Source organism: Leopardus geoffroyi, chromosome A2, assembly GCF_018350155.1.
Source record: "Leopardus geoffroyi isolate Oge1 chromosome A2, O.geoffroyi_Oge1_pat1.0, whole genome shotgun sequence".
Classification (NCBI taxonomy): Eukaryota; Metazoa; Chordata; class Mammalia; order Carnivora; family Felidae; genus Leopardus; species Leopardus geoffroyi.
Genome location: NC_059331.1, coordinates 121,721,735 through 121,744,757, shown reverse-complemented (window position 1 = coordinate 121,744,757; position 23,023 = coordinate 121,721,735). Strand labels below are relative to the sequence as shown.

Sequence of the window (23,023 nt, the reverse complement as noted above, 5' to 3'; positions counted from 1 at the left end):
ATTCTCTGTCTCCCTCCCTGTCAGCCCCTCCCCCACTCGTGTGCGTGTGTGTGTGTGTGTGTGTGTGTGTGTGTGTGTGTGTGCGCGCGCGTGCTCTCTCTCTCTCTCAAGATAAATAAACATTTAAAAAGTTACTTACTATACAAAGTTACAAACATATACAAAAGTAAAGAGAACAGTATAGTAAATCACTGTGTACCCATCACCCCGTTTCAGCCATTTTTGTTATGTAGCCAAACTTGTGACATCTGAAGGTTCACCCTTCCTTCCCACCTTGGATTACTTTCATCCTATCATTTCACAGGGAAATACCCCAGATTGTATCTCTAAAAGATTTGGGCTCTTTTTTCAGACATAACCAGTGTTATACTGTCTAAAACAAGAATTCCTTAATAACATCAAATATCCAGTCAGTGTTCACATTTCCCCAATTGTCTTATAAAGTTTTTGTGTCATTTATTTAAATCAGGATCCAAATAAATTCCAGTCAGTGCAGTTGGCTGATACATCTCTTAAGTAGCTTTGTCTCTTAATCTTTTTTTTCCCTTGCAGTTTTTGTTGTTGTTATAGAAGAAGTCAGATTTGTCCTGTAATTTCTCATAGTCTAGACTTTCCTGATTGCATCCCTAAGACGTTATCTGCATTCTCTGTAAACTGATGGTTAGATCTGGAGGCTCTATCATCCTAATTTGATTTTTTTTTTTTTATAAGCTTATTTACTTAGAGAAAGAGAGAGAATGAGCTGGGGAGGGGCAGAGAGAAAGAGAGAGAATCCCAAGCAGGTTCCACACTGCCAGCATTGAGCCTGATGCGGGGCTCGAACTCATGAACCGTGAGATAGTGATCTGAGCTGAAAGCTAGAGTCGGCTGCCTGCCCGACTGAGCCACCCAGACTCCCCCTGGCCCGATTCGTTAAGCACATTTTAGTTACACCATGGAACGTGTATCTGATGTGGCAGGGTGCAAACCACTGGTAAGAAAGGGTGAAGGAGCCAGAGTAGGGATTGGCGTAATGGTGGCAGACCATCACCAGTGAGTAAGAGCGAGGAAAGTAAACGTTTATTTGTAAATAAAAGTAAGCTGTGTACAGCCACAGGCCCCGGTGCCTTCTGTATGCTTGCACATAAATTGGAGTGCTGTGTTGTATGTGGGGTATTAGTCCCATTTTCACATGTGGAAACTCTGTTTCAGAGAGCTCATGACCTGCTTGTCTCTTACAGGTAGTGGGTGGATTCAGGATATAAACAAGGGCCTATTTATCTTAAAGTGTATCATTCTCTTGCCTGTGTACATATGGGGCTGCAGGGCCAAGCGGGCATTGTAAAGGAGGACAACTGACCTGACAATGAAAAAAGAAAGAACAAAAAAAGCAATAGCCTGTGGGTGATGCTAAGTGGCACTTTCATTGGCCTCCGTGTCAGGGAGTGGAGGGGACAGTGGAGAGGACCTCCTCCTCAGCTCCAGTCTTGATGTCACACGGGAATGTGTGCCCAGTGTTGGCAGATCTTTGCTGAGATTTCAGAAGTCAAGTGTCTGAATTTCTATGAAAAATCTCTAGAATTGAAAATGTTCTATTTTTTAGCTGTTTTTTTTTTTTTTTTTTGAGAGAGAGAGAGAGAGAGGGCACGAGTGAGTGAGGAGAAGAGAGAGAGGGAGAGAGAGAGAGACTTCCACGCAGGCTCCTGACTGTGAGCATAGAGCCCGACGTGGGGCTCAAGCTCACAAACCGCGAGATCATGACCTAAGCCAAAGTCGGATGCTTAGCCGATTGAGCCACCCAGGCGCCCCCAGAATTAAAAATGTTAGCTGCTAATTCAGATTAAACAAACAAACAAAACAAAACACTATCTAGGACAACACCCTGGGCCAAACCAGACAAATGTGCCACCTGCCGCCCCTGTCCCTCCTCATGCTGCCCTAAGTATGTCGGTTGAAGATTGGTTCTGCAGACTGCAGCGGGCAAGTGTGGCAGGGACGAGTTGCCCCTGAAATTAAAGAAAGGGGATATTAAGTAGCTCTTAAAAGGCATCCACTGGCAACGAGGCAAATCTTCAAAAGATGAAAGAGCATTTAATACTTCAAGGAAAAAGCCAGTTTCTGAAGTCTGAACAGATCAGACATTAACAAAGGAACAGCCCTCCTCATCTGTGTACCTTTTTCTCATCCTCGTGAGGCTCGAGCCCTTGCGGTGGCCCACGTGGTGTTCTGAGCACTTGGTAAGTATTTGCAAGTCTCTGCTCATTTCAGCCCTCACCATAACCCTGTCGTTACCCCGTCAGAGAAAGGTGACACGGGCCTGAGATTCACACCAAGGTTGGCCCCGAAGCCTGCTTACTTAATACCCTATATGGTCTTTCTTTTGTTAAATTGTTCCTCATTCAAAGCACAGAGTATTAGAAGCTGGGATTGCCTGGCTCTGGACTCCCAAAGCATATGCCCCACTATCTTGAGCTTTCAACAAAACACTTAGTAGGGTATTTCTTTCAGGCAGAGCTCGATGAGCCTTTCATCAGCTTCTGTTAGCATTTACATCCAATGTCTAGCTAGAGAATTCCTTTCCCGAACACCTTATCTATTCTTTACCATTCCAACAGTAGATACCCGACAGAAAAACCAACTTGTAAGCGATTATTAGCATTTGTCCTGTTTTCAGTTCAGCAAGAATGTCGATCATTTAAAAAATGAATTTATCAGGAAATAAAGTAACATCATAAAATAAGGTCTTCTTGGCTTTTCTGGAAGCCGGTAATTCACAGACACGGGATTTAAGCCTACCCGGTCCGTTCAGGAAAGCTGGGAGCTTGGGGAGTAAGGAAGCCTGGCCGGACATTTGGGTTTCGTTTCTGTGTGCAGGTAAAGGCACTTTGTCACAGTTACTTGCGAGACAGTTAATAAGCTTCTAGCTTGTAGAAGTAGTCATTTTCTTCCTCTCAGGCAGTTTAAGCCTCTCTTATTACTGGGTAAGGTGACTGATGAGGGACACTCAGGAGCTTCATTGGGATAAAAGGGCAGGGCAGTCTGGCAGTCAGGCGAAGAAAACCCCTACCCGGGCTCAGAGCATTCATGCCCTTCAGTAACAACTCCCTGAACTTGAGGACAAAGACCTCTTCTCGCTTGCGGCTTCCTCCCTCCTTGTCTAGACATTCTGCAAGTGGTCTCCTAGTTACAGGGGTGCGGTGCGCCAGCCCTGCATGCCTGTACCCAGCCTGTGGGCACCAGCCAGAGGGTGAAGGTGCAGATTCCGCGCCCCCCCCCGCCCCCACCCCCTTCCTGTGCAGTGAACTCCAAGGAAGCTCAAATATCTTGTTCCCACAAGGAAGTCGGGACTCCTAAGAAAAGTTTGATAAGGAGGACAATGGTGGTTAGAAATTGAGCTCTGGGGGACCTCACCACAGCTGACAGCAGCAATCTCTAAAGCTGTGCACCTGCAGTACTGTGGCCTCTAGCCACATACGACCGTTTAATTAAATTTTTTAAATTGTGGTAAGATACACAGAGCATGAAGTTACCATCTTAACCATGCTGTTTAAGCGCACGGTTCAGTCGTGTTAAGGATATTCTCATTGTCGTGCAACCAATCTCCAGAATTTTTTGTCTTGCGGGGCTGAAACCCTGAAACCCTATACCCATTCCCCCTCCCCCCACCCCCGGTAACCACCTTTCTCTATGAATGTGACTACTCTAGGGCCTCCTATAAGTGAGATTATATAGTGTTTGTGTGTGTGTGTGTGTGTGTGTGTGTGTGTGTGTGTGACGGGCTTATTTCACTTAGGGTAACATGGGCTATCTTAATTTTAAGTTAATTAAAAATTCAGCTCCTGACTTGCACTGGCCATATTTCAAGTACTCAGTAGCCCCATCTGGCTAGTGGCCACTGTATTGGACAGCACAAATACAGAACATTTCCATTATCGCAGAAATTTTTTACTGGACAGGGCTCGTCTGAAGGAAGACAAGTGGCTTATACAGAGAAGTGGCTGGAGGCGGGGGCTGGGAGAAGGAAAAGTACCGGCTATTTTTTTTTCTTACCATTCCAGCTGGTGAATAATCCGACTCCTTTTCTCCCCCACAGAAACAATAGCAGCTACCTTCTGTTTTAATAGTTGCAACTTGTATCCTTAGCCCAGCCTCCAGTCTTCCTGTAGCATAGGACATGAAGAATAATCCAGTTTGAGAAAATACACAATACAGACTACGGATAAATGTACTTTAAAACATTCTTAGCAAGTACGTTTTAGGAAGCACCTGTCAGTTTAACTATCCATGGGAGTTAAATTGCAGTGTTTCATTAATCGGAACTATTAGTTTATCGCTTACTTGGCAAGAATCCTAATTGGTATTTACCACAAAGAAGCCTTATTCAGTAGACCTACCCTTTAAGCCTGTTGCTTTTAAAGATTTTTGCTTGAGACCCGCAGTAAGAAAGAGAAATATTGTATCTCCTCCCAGTTTATGCACACACTTACATGTTGACATGTATATACCTGAACTTAAAAGTTTCTTGTAACAACACTTGCCATTATTAAGTGTGATGCATCTATTGTTTTATAAAAAAATGTTTGTCTATTAAAAAAACAAAAAACAACAAAAACCACTGATCCTATCCACTGAGTCGATTTCGTAACCCTCAAAAGGGCCACAACATGCCGTTTGGAAAACACGGCTTTAGGTACAGCTAGGTTCCATTTCAGGCCTGGGGTGAATGCTGCTCCCCATCTCTCATGGGATGACTCAGAAAGTGGCTAAGAATTGCATCTCAAGGGGCGCCTGGGTGGCTCAGCCCGTTGAGTGTCCGGCTTCAGCTCAGGTCATGATCTCGCGGCTCGTGAGTTCGAGCCCCGCGTCGGGCTCATTGCGGTCAGCACAGAGCCCACTTAGGATCCTCTGTCCCCACCCCCCCCGCCCCTCCCCACTCCTCCCTGCTCACGGTCTCTCTCCCAAAAGTGAAAAAACATTTATAATAATAATAATAAAAAGAATTGCATCTCAAAACAAACAAGATTTTTTTAAAAAGCCATCAGTCAGGCTTTATTTCTGAGGAACCTCTGTCCACTCATTTTAATGCTGGTTTAAGTAGAGAGTAGTTATGATAAAAAAAAAAAAAACCCGTTTTCAAATGGTTATACTGTTTTCTAAAGCCAAATATAAACAAATGAACACTTTTTCATGCAGTAAATTTCTATATTAGCATGTGCGATTGGGAGTTCATTGAATTTTAGTTTACTTTTCTTTGTGGAGGGGAATATCACATCATAATACTATATAAGGTTATTGAGGGGAAAGGCAAAAAAAAAAACCCTTAGTTTCTGGTGTCATGCATGAAAAATTGAATAGTTTATAAAAAATCTTGTAAACACAGATGTCAAAACGCATGTTTTATACGGTATGTAGATGAGTTAACTTGTCCGATTTTTTTTCTTTTGGCGTGTAACTCTCTGGTATGTTAACTAGTGTTTTTGACAGATAATAGGGACAAAATGGAGTTTCCTTGAATCACGTCCAGAAGCATTTCATCTCAGTGTCGGCAGAGAATTGGCTTCCTGAAGAGCCCGTTTTTCTTTTCGCCTCAACAGAGGGGCAACGCCGCGAGAGGCCTCCCCACTATTTGTGTGAATAATAGTAATGAAATTTTGTGTGCTCCTTGAGGAATTCTGAATTAGGCAGGCTGTAGAAAAAAGTAAAAGAAAGTATCAGAGAATAATTATGATAATGCCAAATAAAAGATATCATCCTTAGGGAATGAGGGATGGGCAAAATGGGTGAAGGGGGTCAAAGGCATGAACTTCCAGTTATAAAATAGATAACTCCTGGGAATATAAGATACGTCATAGCAACTATAGTTAACCATATATATTATACAGTATTGCATATTTGAAACTTGCTAAGAGAGTAGATCTTAAAAGTCCTTATCACAAGCAAAAAAAATTCTATGTATGGTGACAGATGTCACCGAGATTTATTGTGGTGATCGTTTTATAATGTGTCCACATACTGAATCATTATGTCGTATACCTGAAGCTAATATAATGAACGTCAATTGCACCTCAATAAAAAAATGTCGTCCTGGGGTGCTTGGGTGGCTTAGTCGGTTGACCATTCGACTTCGGCTCAGGTCATGTTCTCATGGTTTGTGAGTTCGAGCCCCACCCTGGACTGACTGCTGTCAGCCCAGAGCCTGCTTCAGATCCTCTGTCCCCCTCTCTCACTTCCCCTCCCCTGCTTGTGCTGTCTCTCAAAAATAAATAATAAACATTTCTTAAAAATGTCATCCTGATAAGAATGTCATAACTGATAAGAATTTGCCAGTTTTGAAATTTTAGATGTGTCAGGACACAGAAGTAGAGACAAAGTGTTTTCTTTAAAATAAAATTCTAAAATCGGTACTGTCCCTTGGATTTATTTTTTAAAAACTCATTTTTGTGTGTGTATATAAAGTGTAAATACTTGTAGGAAAATTAGAAATTAAGGGAAAATATGAAAAAATTAGAAAGAATTCAGTGGTCAGGCTCCTACTATTAATATTTTGGGCACATTTCCTTTTAGTCTTTTCTATGCATAGTTTTACATAATTAAAATAATTTATTTTGGATCTCCCTCCCCAGCCATTTCTCCATGCAGTTAAAAATTCTTCGGGGCGCCTGGGTGGCTCAGTCGGTTAAGTGTCCTACTTTGGCTCAGGTCATGATCCCGCCGTCTGTGAGTTTAAGCCCCATGTCAAGCTCTGTGCTGACAGCTCGAAGCCTGGAGACTGCTTTGGATTCTGTGTCTCCCTCGCTCTCTGCCCTGCTTGTGCTCTCTCTGTCTCTCTCTCTCTCTCTTAAAAATCAATGAACATTGAAAAACTTCACAAACATTTGTAATGGCATTGATGTAGCATGAGTTTTCAGCTACTGTGATGCTGGACACTTAAGTTTCAGTTTTACACCTGTATAAGTACCGCTGTGTTGAACATTTTTGTGCATAAACCTTGTCCGTGTTCCTGATCGTTCCTTAGGGTGAATATATGGAAATAGAATTACTTGTCAACCCCTTCATTTACATCTAAGGAGCTCTTTCGGTCACAGCCAACTTCTTTGAAAAATTGCCAGTGTGCCCTGGCTCCACCTTCTACCTAAAACTCGGCTTAAAAGCCTCCAGTGGGTTAGACATCCGTGTCTATCATGGGATAGACACTGAAATCCTTGCCGTGGTCTTCAGGGCTTAACATGGACTGGCCTGTCTCCCTGCTTCTCCAGCCTCTTCCCCATTCTCTCTGGCCTCAGCTCTGGCTTTTTGATTTATTAGCTCCTTGCCCTTTCTCCAGCTGCAGGACCTTAAAAGCTGCTTATCATATATCTGACACCGTCTTCCTCCCCCAGCCATCTCTTCTTTGTGGAGGAGGAGGTGAGATGTCTGCTCAGAGGAGGTAGTTGGAGGTTTGAAAAGAAGTGAAAGTCTCAAAAGTTCATTTAGGAGATAAAAAGTGGAATTGTTCGTTTAGTTCATTTGGCGGATAAAAAGTGGAATTGACCAGAGAAGTATCCAAAAGATTTCTAGGCAGTAATGGGAACACACACATGGTGTTTTCAGGGTTAGGAATATGAGACTCACATCAAGGGAAATGAATTGGTACTCAGGGCTTTGATCACCTTCAGCTTCTTGAGAGCAAGTTTGCTTAAACTCAGTCCACCAGGTGAGTTCGGTAGCTACTTCCTAATGTTTGTTTTCTGGGGTCTTCTCGAAGCGTGCTATCTCCTCTTTGGTAATTCCGTTTATATGGATGAGAGCATATTTTGTCATCAGAATATGTGGAGCGCTTCCCAAGGAAGCACTTAAGGGATTATTGGAAGGCTTAATGTGAAAATCTTCATTTCTGGGTTTATTGCGAGGTTATGGTGACGCTCTGTCCAATAGCATTCCTATTACTTGGTAATGAGATGTGTGGCTAATTACATTTAAACTACTTAAGGTTGTTAATAAAAATTCACTTCCTTAATCACACTAACTGTGAGGCTAATGGCCACCATATTGGATGCTGGAGGTAGAACATTTCCATCAATGTAGAACGTTCTTCCGGACATCATTGATCTAGAGAGTGGAAAAGGATCCAGCAGAGTCATCTCTGGGGCTAGTAAGTGTCTAGAATGGTGATCCAGGAAAAATAAATGGACAATTACCCTTGGCTGGTTTGCTACTGGGTGTGTTACACAGTTTGCTGGTTCATTTAGCATTAAAAAAAAAAAAAAATAGGCATTACAATTCTGCGCCCTTCTGGCATTCCCAGTCTTTCACAAGATTCCGTGGAAAAGCCAGCCTCTCTGGGCCCACATACCCCTGGGCTTGTGTTGCCTACATCCAGGTCATGGTCACGTGACCCATACATCTCGCTGACCAAGCAGATGTCCTGACAGGAGAATAGACTAGGTGCTTGTCAAAGCCCTGTTTTATTTATTTTCTACAGATACAGCTCATAAATGCAAGACCAGTGCATTGCTACCGTTTTTAAGGACCCCTGCTCAGAGGGGAGACACCAGCACTTTTGAAATGACCCAATGATAGGGGAGGAAGGGGAGTCGTGTCACATAGGAGAGGCATTACAAACGCAGGTAAATGCACCCCTTCTCCATCTTATCTTCCGGATTTGTTTCACTTTATCTGGCTTAGCCAGCAATTCTTCCCACCCTCAAATTCCAGCAACTCGCTGTTAAAGCATTTTGTCTTCTAATTATTCTAGGTCTTTCTTACACATACGGAGTTTTGGTTGACTTCTCCCTGCTTCTCAAGTCTGAAGATAATGCAGTTCTTGTGAAAATAGAAAAGGATAATTGGAGAAGGAACTGGAATTTTTTTTTTTTTTTTTTTTTTTTTAAATCTCCCTGCCGGTTCTTTCTCACAGCGTGAGCGGGGTAGTGTTCTGAGCTCGGAGGGGATTATTTTAGAGCTCTGGGCTCCTCCACGCGTCGGTGCCCTCGGGTGCCCGGTGCAGGGAAGGACTTTGGACAGCCCAGGGTGTGCACGTACAGACGAATCTGAAGCAGCCTGGATGCAGACATAGCAATATGGTCCCTCACAGAGATGTTGCCGACTCTGCGACTAGGTAACTGCCCCAGATATGAGTGAGGTGGATTTGACTGGCTTGACTGGTAGAAATTTTCAGATGCCACTCTGTTTGAACAGTCAAAACCCAAAGAAAATAGCTTATGCTCACGTAGCTTTCACAGCTTGTGAAGTATGTTCTCAAGCATCACGTCATTTGATACAATAACCTTATGGCCTGGGGCAAAACAGTTGCAGAAGGGAAAACCTAGGCCCAGAGAGGGAAAGTGACTTGCGCAACGGCTGAGTTTTGAATCCCAGTGGCTTTGCTGGGATCATTGCTTTACTTCTCACTTGCATTTGGAATCATTAAATAAAACACATTGACGACACACATATGACGGTTGGCTTAACAGATAATGTTTGTCGAGGGCCTATAGTAGGGGTTTGGGAAAGGGGCTGCGGTGGTTGGGTGGCCTGCGTCCTGCCCTCAGCCATCTTTATTTGAAACATTTGAAGCAGTACATTTACAGACAAATGCACATCATCTTAGAACAGACTGGAGGCCTTATGGATGCTGAGGAAATGAGAGTCCTTTGTGGAAGGCATCCTGAAAGGAAGGGATTTTGAATCAGATCCTGAAGGAAAGGCACAGACCCGGGCAGGGAGTCCCAGCCAGGTGCAGAGGCATGGTGGTGAGAGAGAGCTGTAGAGAGTTGGCTTCGGTTTTAAGAAAGACGAAAAGAGCACTTGTTTCTTATTTTCTGAAAAGCTACCCTGCAGAAGACATTGCGCACAGCTGGGTTTACGGCGCTGCAAGAGAGACGTGGTTTCCCTGCCTTCATATTGCTTAGTCTTTGGGTGGAAAGACCAAGTGTTGATTGTTGGTAGTAAAATCATTACATAAAGATTTCAGGTGGAGATTTGCTATACAGGAAAAGGAGGGGATTCTGCGAGAGCATACAATACAGCGATGTAAATTCGACTGATGTTTGGCGCGTGAAGGAGTAGGAGTTCACTAGGCAAATGGTTTTGGTATAAGGAACAGAGAGAGGAGTGCTCAGGAACAGGGGTGAAGCATGTGCAAAGGCCGTGGGAGGATCGGAGGGGCTGGAAAAGGGTCTGTGTGCTGGAGTTGAGAGAACAGAGTGGCGAGTGGCATGAGACGGGGCTGGGGAGGAGGCATGAGCTTGATCAGATTTTGGTTCTTTATTCTAAGAACCATGGGAAATCACTGAAGGATTTTAAGCAGGGTGACACAACTGACATGATCAAATCTTCCTTTTAAAAAACCACTTTGGGGGGCGCCTGGGTGGCGCAGTCGGTTAAGCGTCCGACTTCAGCCAGGTCACGATCTCGCGGTCCGTGAGTTCGAGCCCTGCGTCGGGCTCTGGGCTGATGGCTCGGAGCCTGGAGCCTGTTTCCGATTCTGTGTCTCCCTCTCTCTCTGCCCCTCCCCCGTTCATGCTCTGTCTCTCTCTGTCCCAAAAATGAATAAACGTTGAAAAAAAAATTAAAAAAAATAAAATAAAATAAATAAAAAAACCACTTTGGGAAGCCCGGGTGGCTCAGTCGGTTAAGCGTCCGACTTCGGCTTAGGTCATGATCTCGCAGTCCGTGAGTTCGAGCCCCGTGTCGGGCTCCGTGCTGACAGCTCGGAGCCTGGAGACTGTTTCAGATTCTGTGTCTCCCTCTCTCTCTGACCCTCCCCCACTCCCACTCTGTCTCTGTCTCTCTCTCTCAAAAATAAACATTAAAAAAAATAATAATAAAAAGATCACTTTGGCTGGCACATGCCAGTGTTTTGGAGGGGGAATAATGGTGGCTGTGCAATAACTTCTTACTACTGGTGGGGATCCAGGCTAGTATTGGAGGCTTGGTGCAGACTGGTGGTAGTGGAGGTGGGGAGAAGTGGATACTTTCCAAAGAGATTTACAAGATCGAATCCACAGGTGGAATTTAGTGGTATGTTAGATAACAGAGAAGCAGATGATAAGGATAGTTCTTGAGCTCCAGATGTTCCAGTGACATGGATAGTTCATTGGATGGCCAATGAGATAGAGATCTGTGGGAAGGGACCCAGTTTAGGGAAGAAGAGGATGAAGCCAGCTTTGGGTATCAGGGAGGCATTGGGCCTATGGGTCGGGAGCTCAAGGAGAGAACTTGGCTGGAATCAGATGTGCAGGTCAAGGGCACCTAAGTGACCGATGGTCATGAATGAGTTTTTCCAGGAAGAAAAGAGCATTAAATGAGGAAGGAAGAATCAAGCAGCGAGGACGCTCAGTGGCCAGGTAGAAGCGCACAAGCCAGCCCAGAAACACTGGAGAGGTTGGAGGAAAACCAAGAGATCCTGGAGTGTTATGTCATGGAGGTAGAGTAAAAATATATAAAATAGGGGGAGTATCTTTCACTTTATCTCTAGACCCATTTCCCCATCACCACCCCCAAATCCGTTACATCCCGAGAAGCCACATATCTCGAGCTCCAAGACAGTTGGGGAGGACACTGTTACGAGTACATTTAATGATTTTTCTATTACTGGGACAGATTGCCATGTGTGTTTTCTGCCGGGAACAATAGCCTCCTTTCCGTTCTCTTACATCATTGCCCTTTGGCTGCCACTGCGGATTGTTGCAAAACTGAGCTAGTTTAATCCCACGGAGCACTAACCACTATCTGGTCTCCACAGTTCTGCTCCAGGCGCCCTACCTTCCTGTGCCAGCTGGGATCTCTTAATGAACTAGCCGCACACAGTTCGATGCTAAAACTGCTTTCACTGGTGAAACTGTCGAATGTTCCACCTTAGGGCTGTTTCCATTCTCTCTCTTTGCAGGATGGCTGTCGCTCCTCCAAGTTACTGTTTTGTGGCCTTCCCACCACGTGCTAAGGACGGTCTGGTGGTATTTGGGAAAAACTCAGCTCGGCCCAGGGATGAAGTACAGGAGGTTGTGTATTTCTCGGCTGCTGATCATGAACCCGAGAGCAAGGTTGAGGTAAGTCCCGCGCTACAGTCTCTCGTTACCACTCACTCTTGCCTCTGGCTTTGCCCAGCACACTTTCCTTAAGCCTGCTCACCGGTCAGGACTGTCCTGTTAGTTCTGTTGATTCCTGTTCCCACGTGGCTTTGTTCATAGCCTTAGAAACCGGATCGCGTGGAGAATACCACGTTCATTGCTGTGACCCTTGTTAAGTAAAATATTTACATGGCTCCAAAGTCGAATGTACAAAATAAGGCATATTCGTAGAAGTCTAGTATCTATCTTTGTCTCATTTACTCTACTTCCTTTTTCTCCTATAGATGTTCCACGTTTTGAAAAATAGTTTGTCTGTGCACCTAAAAAACTACATATGGGGGCACCTCGGTGGCTCAGTCAAGTCCCACTCTTTGATTTCTGCTCAGGTCACGATCTCGTGGTTTGTGGGGTGGAGCCCCATGTCGGGCTCTGCGTTGACCGCACGGAGCCTGCTTGGGATTCTCTCCTTCTCCTTCCTCTCTCCCCCTCCCTCACTTGTGCATGCTCTCTCTCTTGAAATAAGTAAATACATTTTTAAAAATTTAAAAGAAATTATCTGTGTACACAGTTGTGCACGCGTGCTTGCATGTGCGTGCACACACACACAATTATCCCAGTTCCTCTCCTTTCTTGAATGGGTAGCATGCCCTGTACACTTTTCCCCACTTTGCTTTTTTTTAACTTAAATCATATCTTGGAGATCACTCCATACGGTAACTAGGGGTAGTATTCATTACTCAGAGCTGTGGAGTATTGGAGTCTATGGATGTATCATAGTTTAATCTGTCCCATGTTGCTGGACACTTGGGTTGCTTTCCAGCCTTTTGTTATTGCAAATATTTTCTTGTATTTTGAAGAGAAGAATAGCCCGGTGTATCGGTTACAGTATCTGGTCTTGGTTTGTGTATGTGTATCATTGTTAAAAAATGATCTATCCGTTCCTGTCTTGAGTGCTGAAAAATCAGTTTTTGTCAGTCCTTCTTTGGGATATGTGCCTAGAAATGGGACTGTTGGATCACATAGTAGATAAGTCTGTAATTGTTTGGTTATTATCACGTTGCCTTCCCTAGGTGGAGTACTTGCATTTCTACTAGGAGGGTGACAGTGCCCTTCTCCATATGCTCAGAGTGCATCGTCAAACTTTCGTGATGGCTATTTTAGTCTGCTGTTTCACTACATTCTTTCACTGGTTGTCTCAGCTTTTATCGTGCATTCTCTTGGGTGTTCCAGGTTGATTGTTATCAGCACCTGCGAATAGAGTCTGAGTGTTCTTACATCTCTGCTTTCTTGTCTGATGGATTGGCTGAGCTTGGATCCGACGTTAATATTTAGTGGGGATAGTGGGTATCTTTGTCTTTGTTCGTGACCTGAGTGAGGCAGCCTTCAGCATCTCTCCAGTCACTAAGGGGCTGGCTTTAGGACAGAGATTTATACAGTTTTATTTTAAGTATTTTAGAAAGTATACGTCAGTTTCTGTTTTTAGTGGTTAAAAAGGACCCCTCAGGAGCAGGTGTTGAATTTTGGTAAACGTTTTTTTGTTTTTTTCCAGTAACATGGATTTTTTTCTTTCAACTTATATGACAAATGGAACCATCTTGTGTTCACGGAGTAAACTTCTTGGTTATGATATGTTTATTTGCGTGTGTGTGTGTGTGTTTTAATGGTAGGTTTTTTTTTATTATTATTTTTTTTTTTTTTTTGAGAGAGAGAGGGGGAGAGAGAGAGAGAGAGAGAGAGAGAGAATGAATCTTAAACAGGCTCCATGCTGAGCATGGAGCCCAATGCAGGGCTGTATCTCACAACTCGAGAGATCATGACTTGAGCCGAAATCACGAGTCAGAGGCTTAACCGACTGAGCCACCCAGGTCCCCCAAGGGTGAAGAATTCAGAGAAAAAACTGGGTGAGTAAATTAATAAGCTGTTTCCACTGACACAACTTCTGCTCTTTGGTGTTCTGTGTCTTGGAAAATAAACTGATTTTTCTGCTAACTGTGCTGGGTTTTATTATTTTTTTTATTTTTTATTTTTTTAATGTTTATTTATTTTTGAGACAGAGAGAGACAGAGCATGAACGGGGGAGGGTCAGAGAGAGGGAGACACAGAATCTGAAACAGGCTCCAGGCTCTGAGCTGTCAGCACAGAGCCCGACGCGGGGCTCGAACTCACGAACCGCGAGATCATGACCTGAGCTGAAGTCAGCCACTTAACCGACTGAGCCACCCAGGCGCCCCTAACTGTGCTGGGTTTTAAATGGGCATCCATCAAGGCGTATTTCATTTTCTTACCTGAATCTTTGTCTGTTTCAGTCCTTTAAAAACAGCTAAGCAGCACCGGAGAGCAACAGAACTTTACAAGGAGCTGCTTATATTGGGTGAATGGAAGAGGGGCGAGGAAGCGGCCAGGCAGCATGGGGCATGACTTGGCATGGGTTGTGTGCCGTGGGGGAGGTGCAGACTGTGTCCCCAGGACATTCACCAGAACCACTCGCCTCTCCTCTCGCGCCACTAACTGGGTCCAAGCATCTAAGCTTCAGTAGGACATTTCTTCTGTATAGGCGGAGAAAAACACTGGGTTCTCTGGTGACCATGCTAGGTTTTTCGATTCCTGAATGTTTGACTGTCCGTGTCATTTGGATTTGAATGTTTCTCTCTTCCTGGAACAGAGTGGACTCTGCGTGGATGAAGTTTGCAGGTTTGAGTTGTGACAGGTTTGACTTATTAGTGACCTTCCCTGCCTGTCTTCCCTAAATGTTTCTTTTTTTCCGAAGAGTCATACAGACTGAAACAATCCTTGGATTTTCACGTGGGCAGATTTAATTTCCCAGAGATAGCTGCACCAAATCCCATCCTACGCGCACTTCTTACGGTGTCATGAACACGCCTCCGTGGAGAGGTGAGGCTGATGCCCCCCTCCCCTGCCATGAGTCTGGGTGAGGGCTTGTGTTTGCTCTGACCTGTGTGGCATGCTGGAAGTGAGTCTTTGTGACCTCCAGGGCTGGGTCACGAAAGGATTTGGCGCCTACACATGTCTCTGTCTCTTGGGATCTGGCCCTGAGAATCCAGGCACCAGACTGGAAGGAACCCAAAACCAGCCCACATACAGAGAGCACAGGGAGGGGCCCACATGGAGAGGAACCGGAGTCCTTCAGCCAGCGACCAGCGTCAGCTGCCAGATGTGCGAGTTGAATGGCTCTTCAGACGGGTCCAGCCTCAGACAGTGTGGAGTGGAGAGTGTCGTCTCTGTCGTGCCCTGTCCGATCTCCTGACCCATCGAGTTCGTGAGCATAATAAATGCTTGTTGTACACCACTGCGTTTGGGGATCACTTGTCAGTAGCCATAGTAACCACAGCATCACACAAAAGCCACTTATAAATATGTCTGAAATAGAGGGTTTAGAAAAATTTGTTTTCTTTTGGGAGGGATAGGCTAAATAACGCAGTATTTTCCTTTCACGGGCACCATCAAGTTTAGAAAATAGACTGGATTTCTTTCCCTTGTTGACTCAGAGTATATTGTCACTCCCATGTGCTGGAGGTTAACGTGATGTGGTTCGACACACATCAGAATCAGTTTCGACGGCAGCCTGACCTCTTTTCTGTGCTGCCTACCTGTGTCTGGAGCTGCCTCTGTGCGTTTCCACATCTGTATCCTGTGAGTAATAAAATAACGTCACGGTCAAAAACCAAGCTCATCTTCCCCATCTCCTCTGTTCTTCTTCCTCTGTCAGCATCACCATTGTCTGCCACATAGTTTAATGTAGAAACCAGAGGGAAACGTTGACCCTCATTTTCCCACACACCTCTGGATGCATGGGGACGGCTGTCGCCAAGTCCCGTGGCTTCCTCTGCTGTGTCCCCATCCCCTCCCCACGGCCCCTAGCTCATTCGGACCCACCCCCACCTCCCTGCTGCTATAATCTGCTTCGTCCCTGGCTCTCTTTTTCCTAGATTCTTCAGCCTGCAGGGTCACCAGAATTTTCTTTTCAGAGCAAAACTCTGTCCCTGCCTTGTTTCAAAAACGGTTGTGTTTACAGGATGAGAGTCCAGGCTGATTTGTATGCATTTCAGAACTCTCCCTGACTGGCACCCGGCTCACTTTCCCTTTGTGTTCTTTTCTTTTAAATTGGTAGACTTAATTTTTTTTTTTTTTTTTTTTTTTTTTTTTTACTGCAGTTCGCAGAAAAATGAACAGAAAGGACAGAGAGTTCCCATATAACCCTTCACCCTTTCACCTCCCAGTTTTCCTTATTATTAACATGTTGCATCCGTGTGGTCCAGTGTTATAATACATGAGCCAAGACTGATACATTATTACTAACCAACGTCAATCATTTGCCTTAGGGTTGGCTTTTCGTGTTGTATATTTCCATGGGTTTCGACAGATGTAGACAATGACATGTATCCACCATTATAGCCGTCGTAAGGTATAGAAAATGTCTACAGAATACTTTCTCAGCCCCAAACATCCTCTGTGCTCCCCCGATTCATTCCTCTCTTCCTGACCCCTGGCAACCACTGATGTATTCACTGTCTCCAGAGTCTTTTTCCTTCCTGGAATGTTATATATTTGGAAACCTACAGTCTGTAGCCTTGCAGATTCTTTCGCTTAGTCATACGCATTGAAGGTTCATCCATACCGTTTCCAGGCTTGATAGTGCAAGTTTAGTAATGAAAAGTATCCCCCTGTCTGGATGCACAACAGCTTAGCCTTCCGCTCATCTGGTGAAGGACATTTTGGCTGCTACCAAGGCTGGGCAAGTATGAACAAAGATGCTATAAACATTTATGTGCACGTTGTGCTTTGTTTTGCCTTTTAGCCCTGTTCCCCGCCTATATGCGGTTTTTTATACGGACATAAGGCTCTTAACTCCTTTGGGATACTTTTAACAAGTAAAGACGCTTTTTAATGTAATTTTACATTTTGAATAGATAATGTATCCGTGTGGTATTAAAAAGGTTTACTCTCGGGCGCCTGGGTGGCTCAGTCGGTTAAGTGTCCGACTTCGGCTCAGGTCATGATCTCACAGTTTGTGGGTTCAAGCCCCGCATGGGGCTCTGTGCTACCAGCTCAGAGCCTGGAGCCTGCTTCGGATTCTATGTCTCCCTCTCTCTCTGACCCCTCCCCTGCTCATTCCCTCTCTCTCTCTCTCTCTCTCTCTCTCAAAAATAAATAATAAAAAAAGATTAAAAAAAAAAAAAAAAAAAGGTTTACTCTCCCGTATTGCTACTCAGTCTGATTCCCATCCCGCATCACCCTTTTTAGTAATTACTTGCACATCCTTCCACTGTTTCATGCAAATGCAAACAAGTGTGAATACTTAGCCTTGTTTTCTTACTTTTTGCCACAAAAGTAGCACATTATATATACTATTCTGAAACTTGATTAAAAAAAATTTTTTTTAATGTTTATTTATTTTTGAGAGAGAGAGAGTGTGAGTGGGGGCAGAGCAGAGAGAGAGGCAGACACAGAATCCGAAGCAGGCTCCGGGCTCCGAGCTGTCGGCACAGAGCCCGACACGGGACTTGAACTCACAAACTGTGAGATCATGACCTGAGCCGAGGTCGGATGCTTAACCGACTGAGCCACCCAGGCGCCCCTGAAACTTGATTTTTAAATATAAAATTTCAAATGCACAAAAAAGGTCTACATTTTTTAAAATTTAGTAACATTTTCTAAAGATTCTTCTACATTTGTACACAGAGATCATCTTATTATTATTTGTCAAGGATGCATAGTGTCCATTGTGGAGATATTCCATAATTTTTCAATCAGTCCTCTATTGGTGGACACTGGGCCTGTTTTCTAGTCCAGAAGTCAGTCATGAAGAACCTTGTATGTGAGCCATTCTGTACATGTGCGGGTATAGTCTCTAGATATACCTGGCAGATGTAGGATCGCTGGGTCGTGGGGTAAAGTTTTTGTACTAATTGCCCTCCAGAAGGGTTGTACAATTTCCTGCTTGCTTTTCTGCCCTCCTTCTTAGTCTTCCTCTCCCAGCTTGCACCATAGGTTCCAGCTACATTGAGCTGCTCGGTCATTTCTGGAACAAGTAACACATTAGCATTTCTTTGTGCTTTTGTTAAGAATGCCCTTCCTGTCCTCTCCTCTCCTTGGTAGATGCATCCTTCAGGGCCCACATACCAATATCCTCACCTCCCTCTGGCCTGCCCTCCTTCTGTGAACATGTACTTTGTGCCTGTTCTGCCATTATAAATCAATGGAAATTTACAATTGCCTGAAACCGGTGGGATGAGTCTGGCCTCAGATACAGGGGTCTTGGCTTCCAGTCTTGTCTTCCCCATTTCCTGCATCTTGGGTCTTTGAGTCTCTTTGAGACTCAGTTTACTCATTTGCCAGATGGAGATCATAACACCCACTGTGTCTGCCTTACAGATTTTTTGGTGAAACACATAGGAGCTGATATTTGAAAGTACTTTATAAACTCTAAGGAGAACATGGTAAAAAGAGATTTTTTTTTTTTTTTTTTTAAAGAATTGACTAGTGCCGAGAGCTTCTGTGACTCCAGGTCTCAGTTCCCAGACTATCTTTAGCATTTGGTTCTGAATCTGCTTTTCAATTTTACTCTTGCCTTCTCTCCGCCCCCTTTTTAAAGTAAGCTCTACGCCCAACATGGAGCCCAACATGGGGCTTGAACTCAAGACCCTGAGATCAAGACCTAAGCTGAGATCAAGAGTCAATCACCTAACCAACTGAGCCACTGAGGTGCCTCTACTCTTACCCCTTTAATTCCTTCTGTTACTTTCCCAAGTACAGAATGGTGGGCTCTTTTCCATAGGTGGGGTTATGAGCCCAACAACTATCATGTAACTTTCATAAAAGCTCTCATTAGCATACAGAAATTATTTTTCTAAACCGTGAAGAGTGAGAACTTCCTATAAACTCCCATCTATTTCTTAGACATTTCACGACATTTTAAACGTATATATTCTGCAGTTTCCCTAGAAACCTCATACTTGAGTTTTGAGGTTCCAGGAATTCATTTTCTGAGAATAACTGTGCACTAAAAGTCATCCTGATTACTCATCCACTGACCCGCCTACCCTTCCAGCTGGCCCGTCCTTCCAGGCGGTCCTAAAAAATGTTTATTTTATTTTTCAGAGAGAGAGAGAGAGAGCGAGCGCAAGTGGGGGAGGGGCAGAGTGAGATGTGGACAGAGGCTCTGAAGCAGTCTCTGTGCTGACAGCAGAGAGCCTGATGCAGGGTTCCAGTTCATGAACCACGAGATCATGACCTGAGCCTAAGTTGGACACTTAGGTGACTGAGCCACCTAGGTGCCCCATACAAAAACCAGTGAATTTCAATTAAAGTTGACCTGATTTATATTTGGTGCCCAGAGAATAATTATGTCACCATTTGTGGAGTCAGAATTCTTGATAGCCAAGTCAGATTTGACACATCATGCTTTTTAAAAGAGGCTCTTATTATTATTATTATAATATAATAAGCCTCTTCTCCATTTTCCCCCTTCCTTTAAAGTTTAAAGTCTTCATTGTTTCTTTCTCTCTTTTTTTAAGTTAGGTTTAATTTATTTATATTTTCCTCTATATAAAGTTCTGTTTGGGTTCAGGACCCCCAGTGAGATTATACAACTTCCACAGTTTGGGGCAGGCTTTTGGTAGATCACTTCCTTTTTTTCCTTGCCCAATGAAAATACTTTCAAGAAGAATAGAAAATTACCCATTAATGATAGCTGGTAACATTGTTAGTAACATTGTCCAGATGGCAGCTATATTTGTGGTTCGTGGGATGTGTGTGTGTTTTGCGGGGGAGAGTGTCTGAATTTCATTTCCGAAGATTCCCTCTTACGGCGGGAAAGCACGAGTTATTCTGGAATCAAAGAGAGCTGAACAAAGCTCCATGTGGCCACTGGGGGGACTGGGTGCCAGTCTTCCTATCTGCTCTTTGTCCCCAGAGCAGGAGCCTCCAGCCTTGTGTAGAGCAGGTGAGTCCCCCTCACCTCAGGGGAGCGTGGCTTAGCAGGGAACTTCCTTCCACCAGTCCCCTGTCCCAAGCCTGTTTCCGACCCCAGGCCTTTGCATTTGCCTATTCTCAAAGATCTTACGTCCTCAAGGGAGTATAAGGCCCTGCTTCTAAAATGTGGCTGACACTCTTTGTTTGGTCATTATTTAGAGTCATATGAACCTTAAGGGCACATTTTCAAAAACCGGCCAAGTAGCCGGCAAGACTCTGGGCTAAAGAAGATAAAAACAAACCCCAAGGACCTCAGTGATCATGAGCAGTGCTGCTTTAGAGTTGCAAATTTTCTAAACCTAAAAATATTCCTCCAAAGCTCCCATTTTCCCTGCTTTCTACCCCCCCCCCCCCCACCCTGGGAAGTCTGGCTGAGTCATCAGCTCATTTCAGAGTGCTTTTTCACTGGTGGTGCCAGGGCTGTGTTCACCATCTGAGTACAGTAGGAAAGCACAATGGTTGCATTTCATTAATTGAAACGTCTATTGTGTGAGTGTCTCTGTTCCCCTTTCACTGGGTGATATCCAGGAAGGGTGTGCACCGGAATGTGCAAGGGGTAGGCACCAGCGTGAAGCTGATTTTGCTTTTTCGTTTTTGACCCAATCACAGAAAATAATAAAGGGCTTGCCCTGCAGGGGAATTGTCTTTTGTCGCCGTCCCCAGGGCTTTGTCAGGCAAGGCTCATCTTTTCTATCCTGCAACCTGGCACGTGTCCCCTGGAGCCACCTGAAAGAGCGACAGGCTGGACAGGCTCGGTGCAGGCAGTACCTTTAAAACCTCAGTGATCAGCAGCAGACAGTGCCGACATTTACAAGCCTGCCTCACCGTGCTCCCCGCTCCAGGAAGCCATATACTGTTATGTGGCCTTGGCACCCAGAAGTCACACAGCTGACAGATTTGTTTTATGAGAGGCTGGTTGGGAGTGGCCGTGGGCAGCAAGACAATTTGCTCATCTCTGTCTCTCTCTCTGCAAACCTCTTAAGCGGCTTAATCACCGAAGCTGAGGCCAGAACCATCCCTGTAAAGATTGAGCTTTTGCGTGGTGAAGGTGTTCTTTCCCCTTTATGTTTTGGGTAGGAATTCTGGCTAGGCATTTTGACTTGAGGAGTGAAACTGCTTTTGTCATGCTGAAAGAACATGTCAGGTGCATTTAGGATTTTTTTTTTTTTTTGGTGAGACCTTCCCTGCTGCCTGAGATCCCACTCCCACTTACCGTCTGCCCCCTCAATAGTGATGTGGCCGTTGTGAAGATGAGTGAATTTTATTAAAAAAAAAAAAAAGAAAAACGGTGATGGGGGCACCTGGGTGGCTCAGTCGGTTAAGCGTCTGAGTCTTGGTTTTGGCTCAGGCCATGAACTTGCAGTTTGTGAGTTCAAGCCCTGCGTCAGGCTCTGTGCTGACAGTGCAGAGCCTGCTTGGAATTCTCTCTCTCCCTCTCTTTCTGCCCCTCCCTGCTCTCTCTCTCTCTCTCTCTCAAAATAAATAAATAAACTTAAAAATAAAAAAGAAATGACTGCCTGCAGAGTTCATGTTCTAGATGGCTGACTTTACACAGTTTAGCTAATTACATCTTGTGTTAACGTTCCCTATTTACGAGGTTTGCTCCCAGACAAGGATTTTAGATAAGCAATCGTGACCATCCTCTTTGATCTGGGTGTGATTCGTCAGATTTCAAACACAATGGAGTGTGTGTGAATTGTAGCCACAGAAGGGTCCTTGTTAGGCCCAGGCTGCTGCAGTCCGTGACAGAGATGCCCTAAGGGTGTGTGTGTTACAGGCTCCGAAGGGCTTGGTGCACCGCCCCCCCCCCCCCCATCTCCATAACCCCTTTGCTCTGTAGCATATGAGGGGGATCTGTCTGGTGCATTGGCTTTCCGCCTGGTGTTTAGGAGGGGCCGATTTGGCCCATCTGGCTACTTGGGCATCTCTTTTCTTCCTCCTCCTTCCGAGTTTGGCTAAAAAGTGTCAAGTTGGCTGCAAATATTTTGAACTCCCACGAAGACCATATGGTCTTTTGGATTCAGTTTTCAACATTTTTATCAGTCAGTACTTACTGAGCTTTTGCAGTGCTGTTACTCAATGCCTTCGCAATAGCTTCTGTGAGTGGCACAGAGGGGGGAATGTTCCTGGCCCCGTCTCTGTCTCTCTCTTCTCTGGCTCTTACCTCTCTGTCAGGAGCACCTCGATGTCTGGCCCGTTTTTTCAAGATCAACTCAAATGTCACTCATTTGATCAATCCTCTGGCCACTTAGATAATTTCCCTCTTTCTGTTGAACCTGTATTGTGTCCCTCTGTTCTTTGTTATTCACTTATTCCTTCCTTCCTTCCTTCCTTCCTTCCTTCCTTCCTTCCTTCTTCCCTCCCTCCCTCCCTCCCTCCCTTGAAAAAAGATCTGTTGATGCCTAGTGTATACCAGATTTGGGATATATCACTGAACTAAACCACAAATATACCTCCTTGCCCGTATGGAGCTTACCTTGTGGCTGGGGGAGATAACATACATAAACAGTATATGCAGTACATAAGCCAATTATACAGTATTTGGAAGGGGATAAATGGAATGGAATGTGGAAGAAAAAAGCAGGAATGGATTGCTCAGATGTACAAGATTGAGGAGGGGGAAAGATGGATTACACATTAACTTGACAGGCCTCGGTGATACCTGCTGAGGTTGGCCTGGTGGTCATGGTAATTTGCATGTGTGCTTTCTCCTTGTTTCCCAACTGAAAGAACAGGGATTAGGCATCCTTCCTGATTTATCTGCAAACAGCGCTTAGCACAAAATGCCTTGTGTGTGGTTGGTGCTCTGTAAATAATTGGCGAAATGGAAACGAATGTGTAAAAACGAATTTGAGAACAGATAAATAAACCCATTCTTCTTTTCGCTTCCTTCCTGCCCGTAAAAATAACTTTATGATACATCTGCGCTTAAGAATCTTAAATTCCTGGGGCGCCTGGGTGGCTTAGTTGGTTAAGCAACTGACTTTGGCTCAGGTCATGAT

The 23,023-nt window shown here is 44.6% G+C and overlaps 1 protein-coding gene across 3 annotated transcripts in view; it reads left to right on the top strand.

Annotated features, from left to right (window-relative positions):
* SCRN1 (secernin 1) overlaps window positions 1-23,023 on the top strand; it is a 63,810-nt gene that overhangs the window by 11,305 nt on the left and 29,482 nt on the right. For 2 of the 3 annotated variants that reach the window (XM_045495195.1, XM_045495196.1), the window contains one exon: window positions 11,849-12,008. In XM_045495195.1, the coding sequence (XP_045351151.1) occupies window positions 11,850-12,008 (159 nt within the window). In that variant the 5' untranslated portion in view covers window position 11,849. Of the gene's footprint in view, window positions 1-11,246; window positions 11,387-11,848; window positions 12,009-23,023 lie in introns of those variants that run through there. The other variant, XM_045495194.1, reaches the window with a different exon arrangement.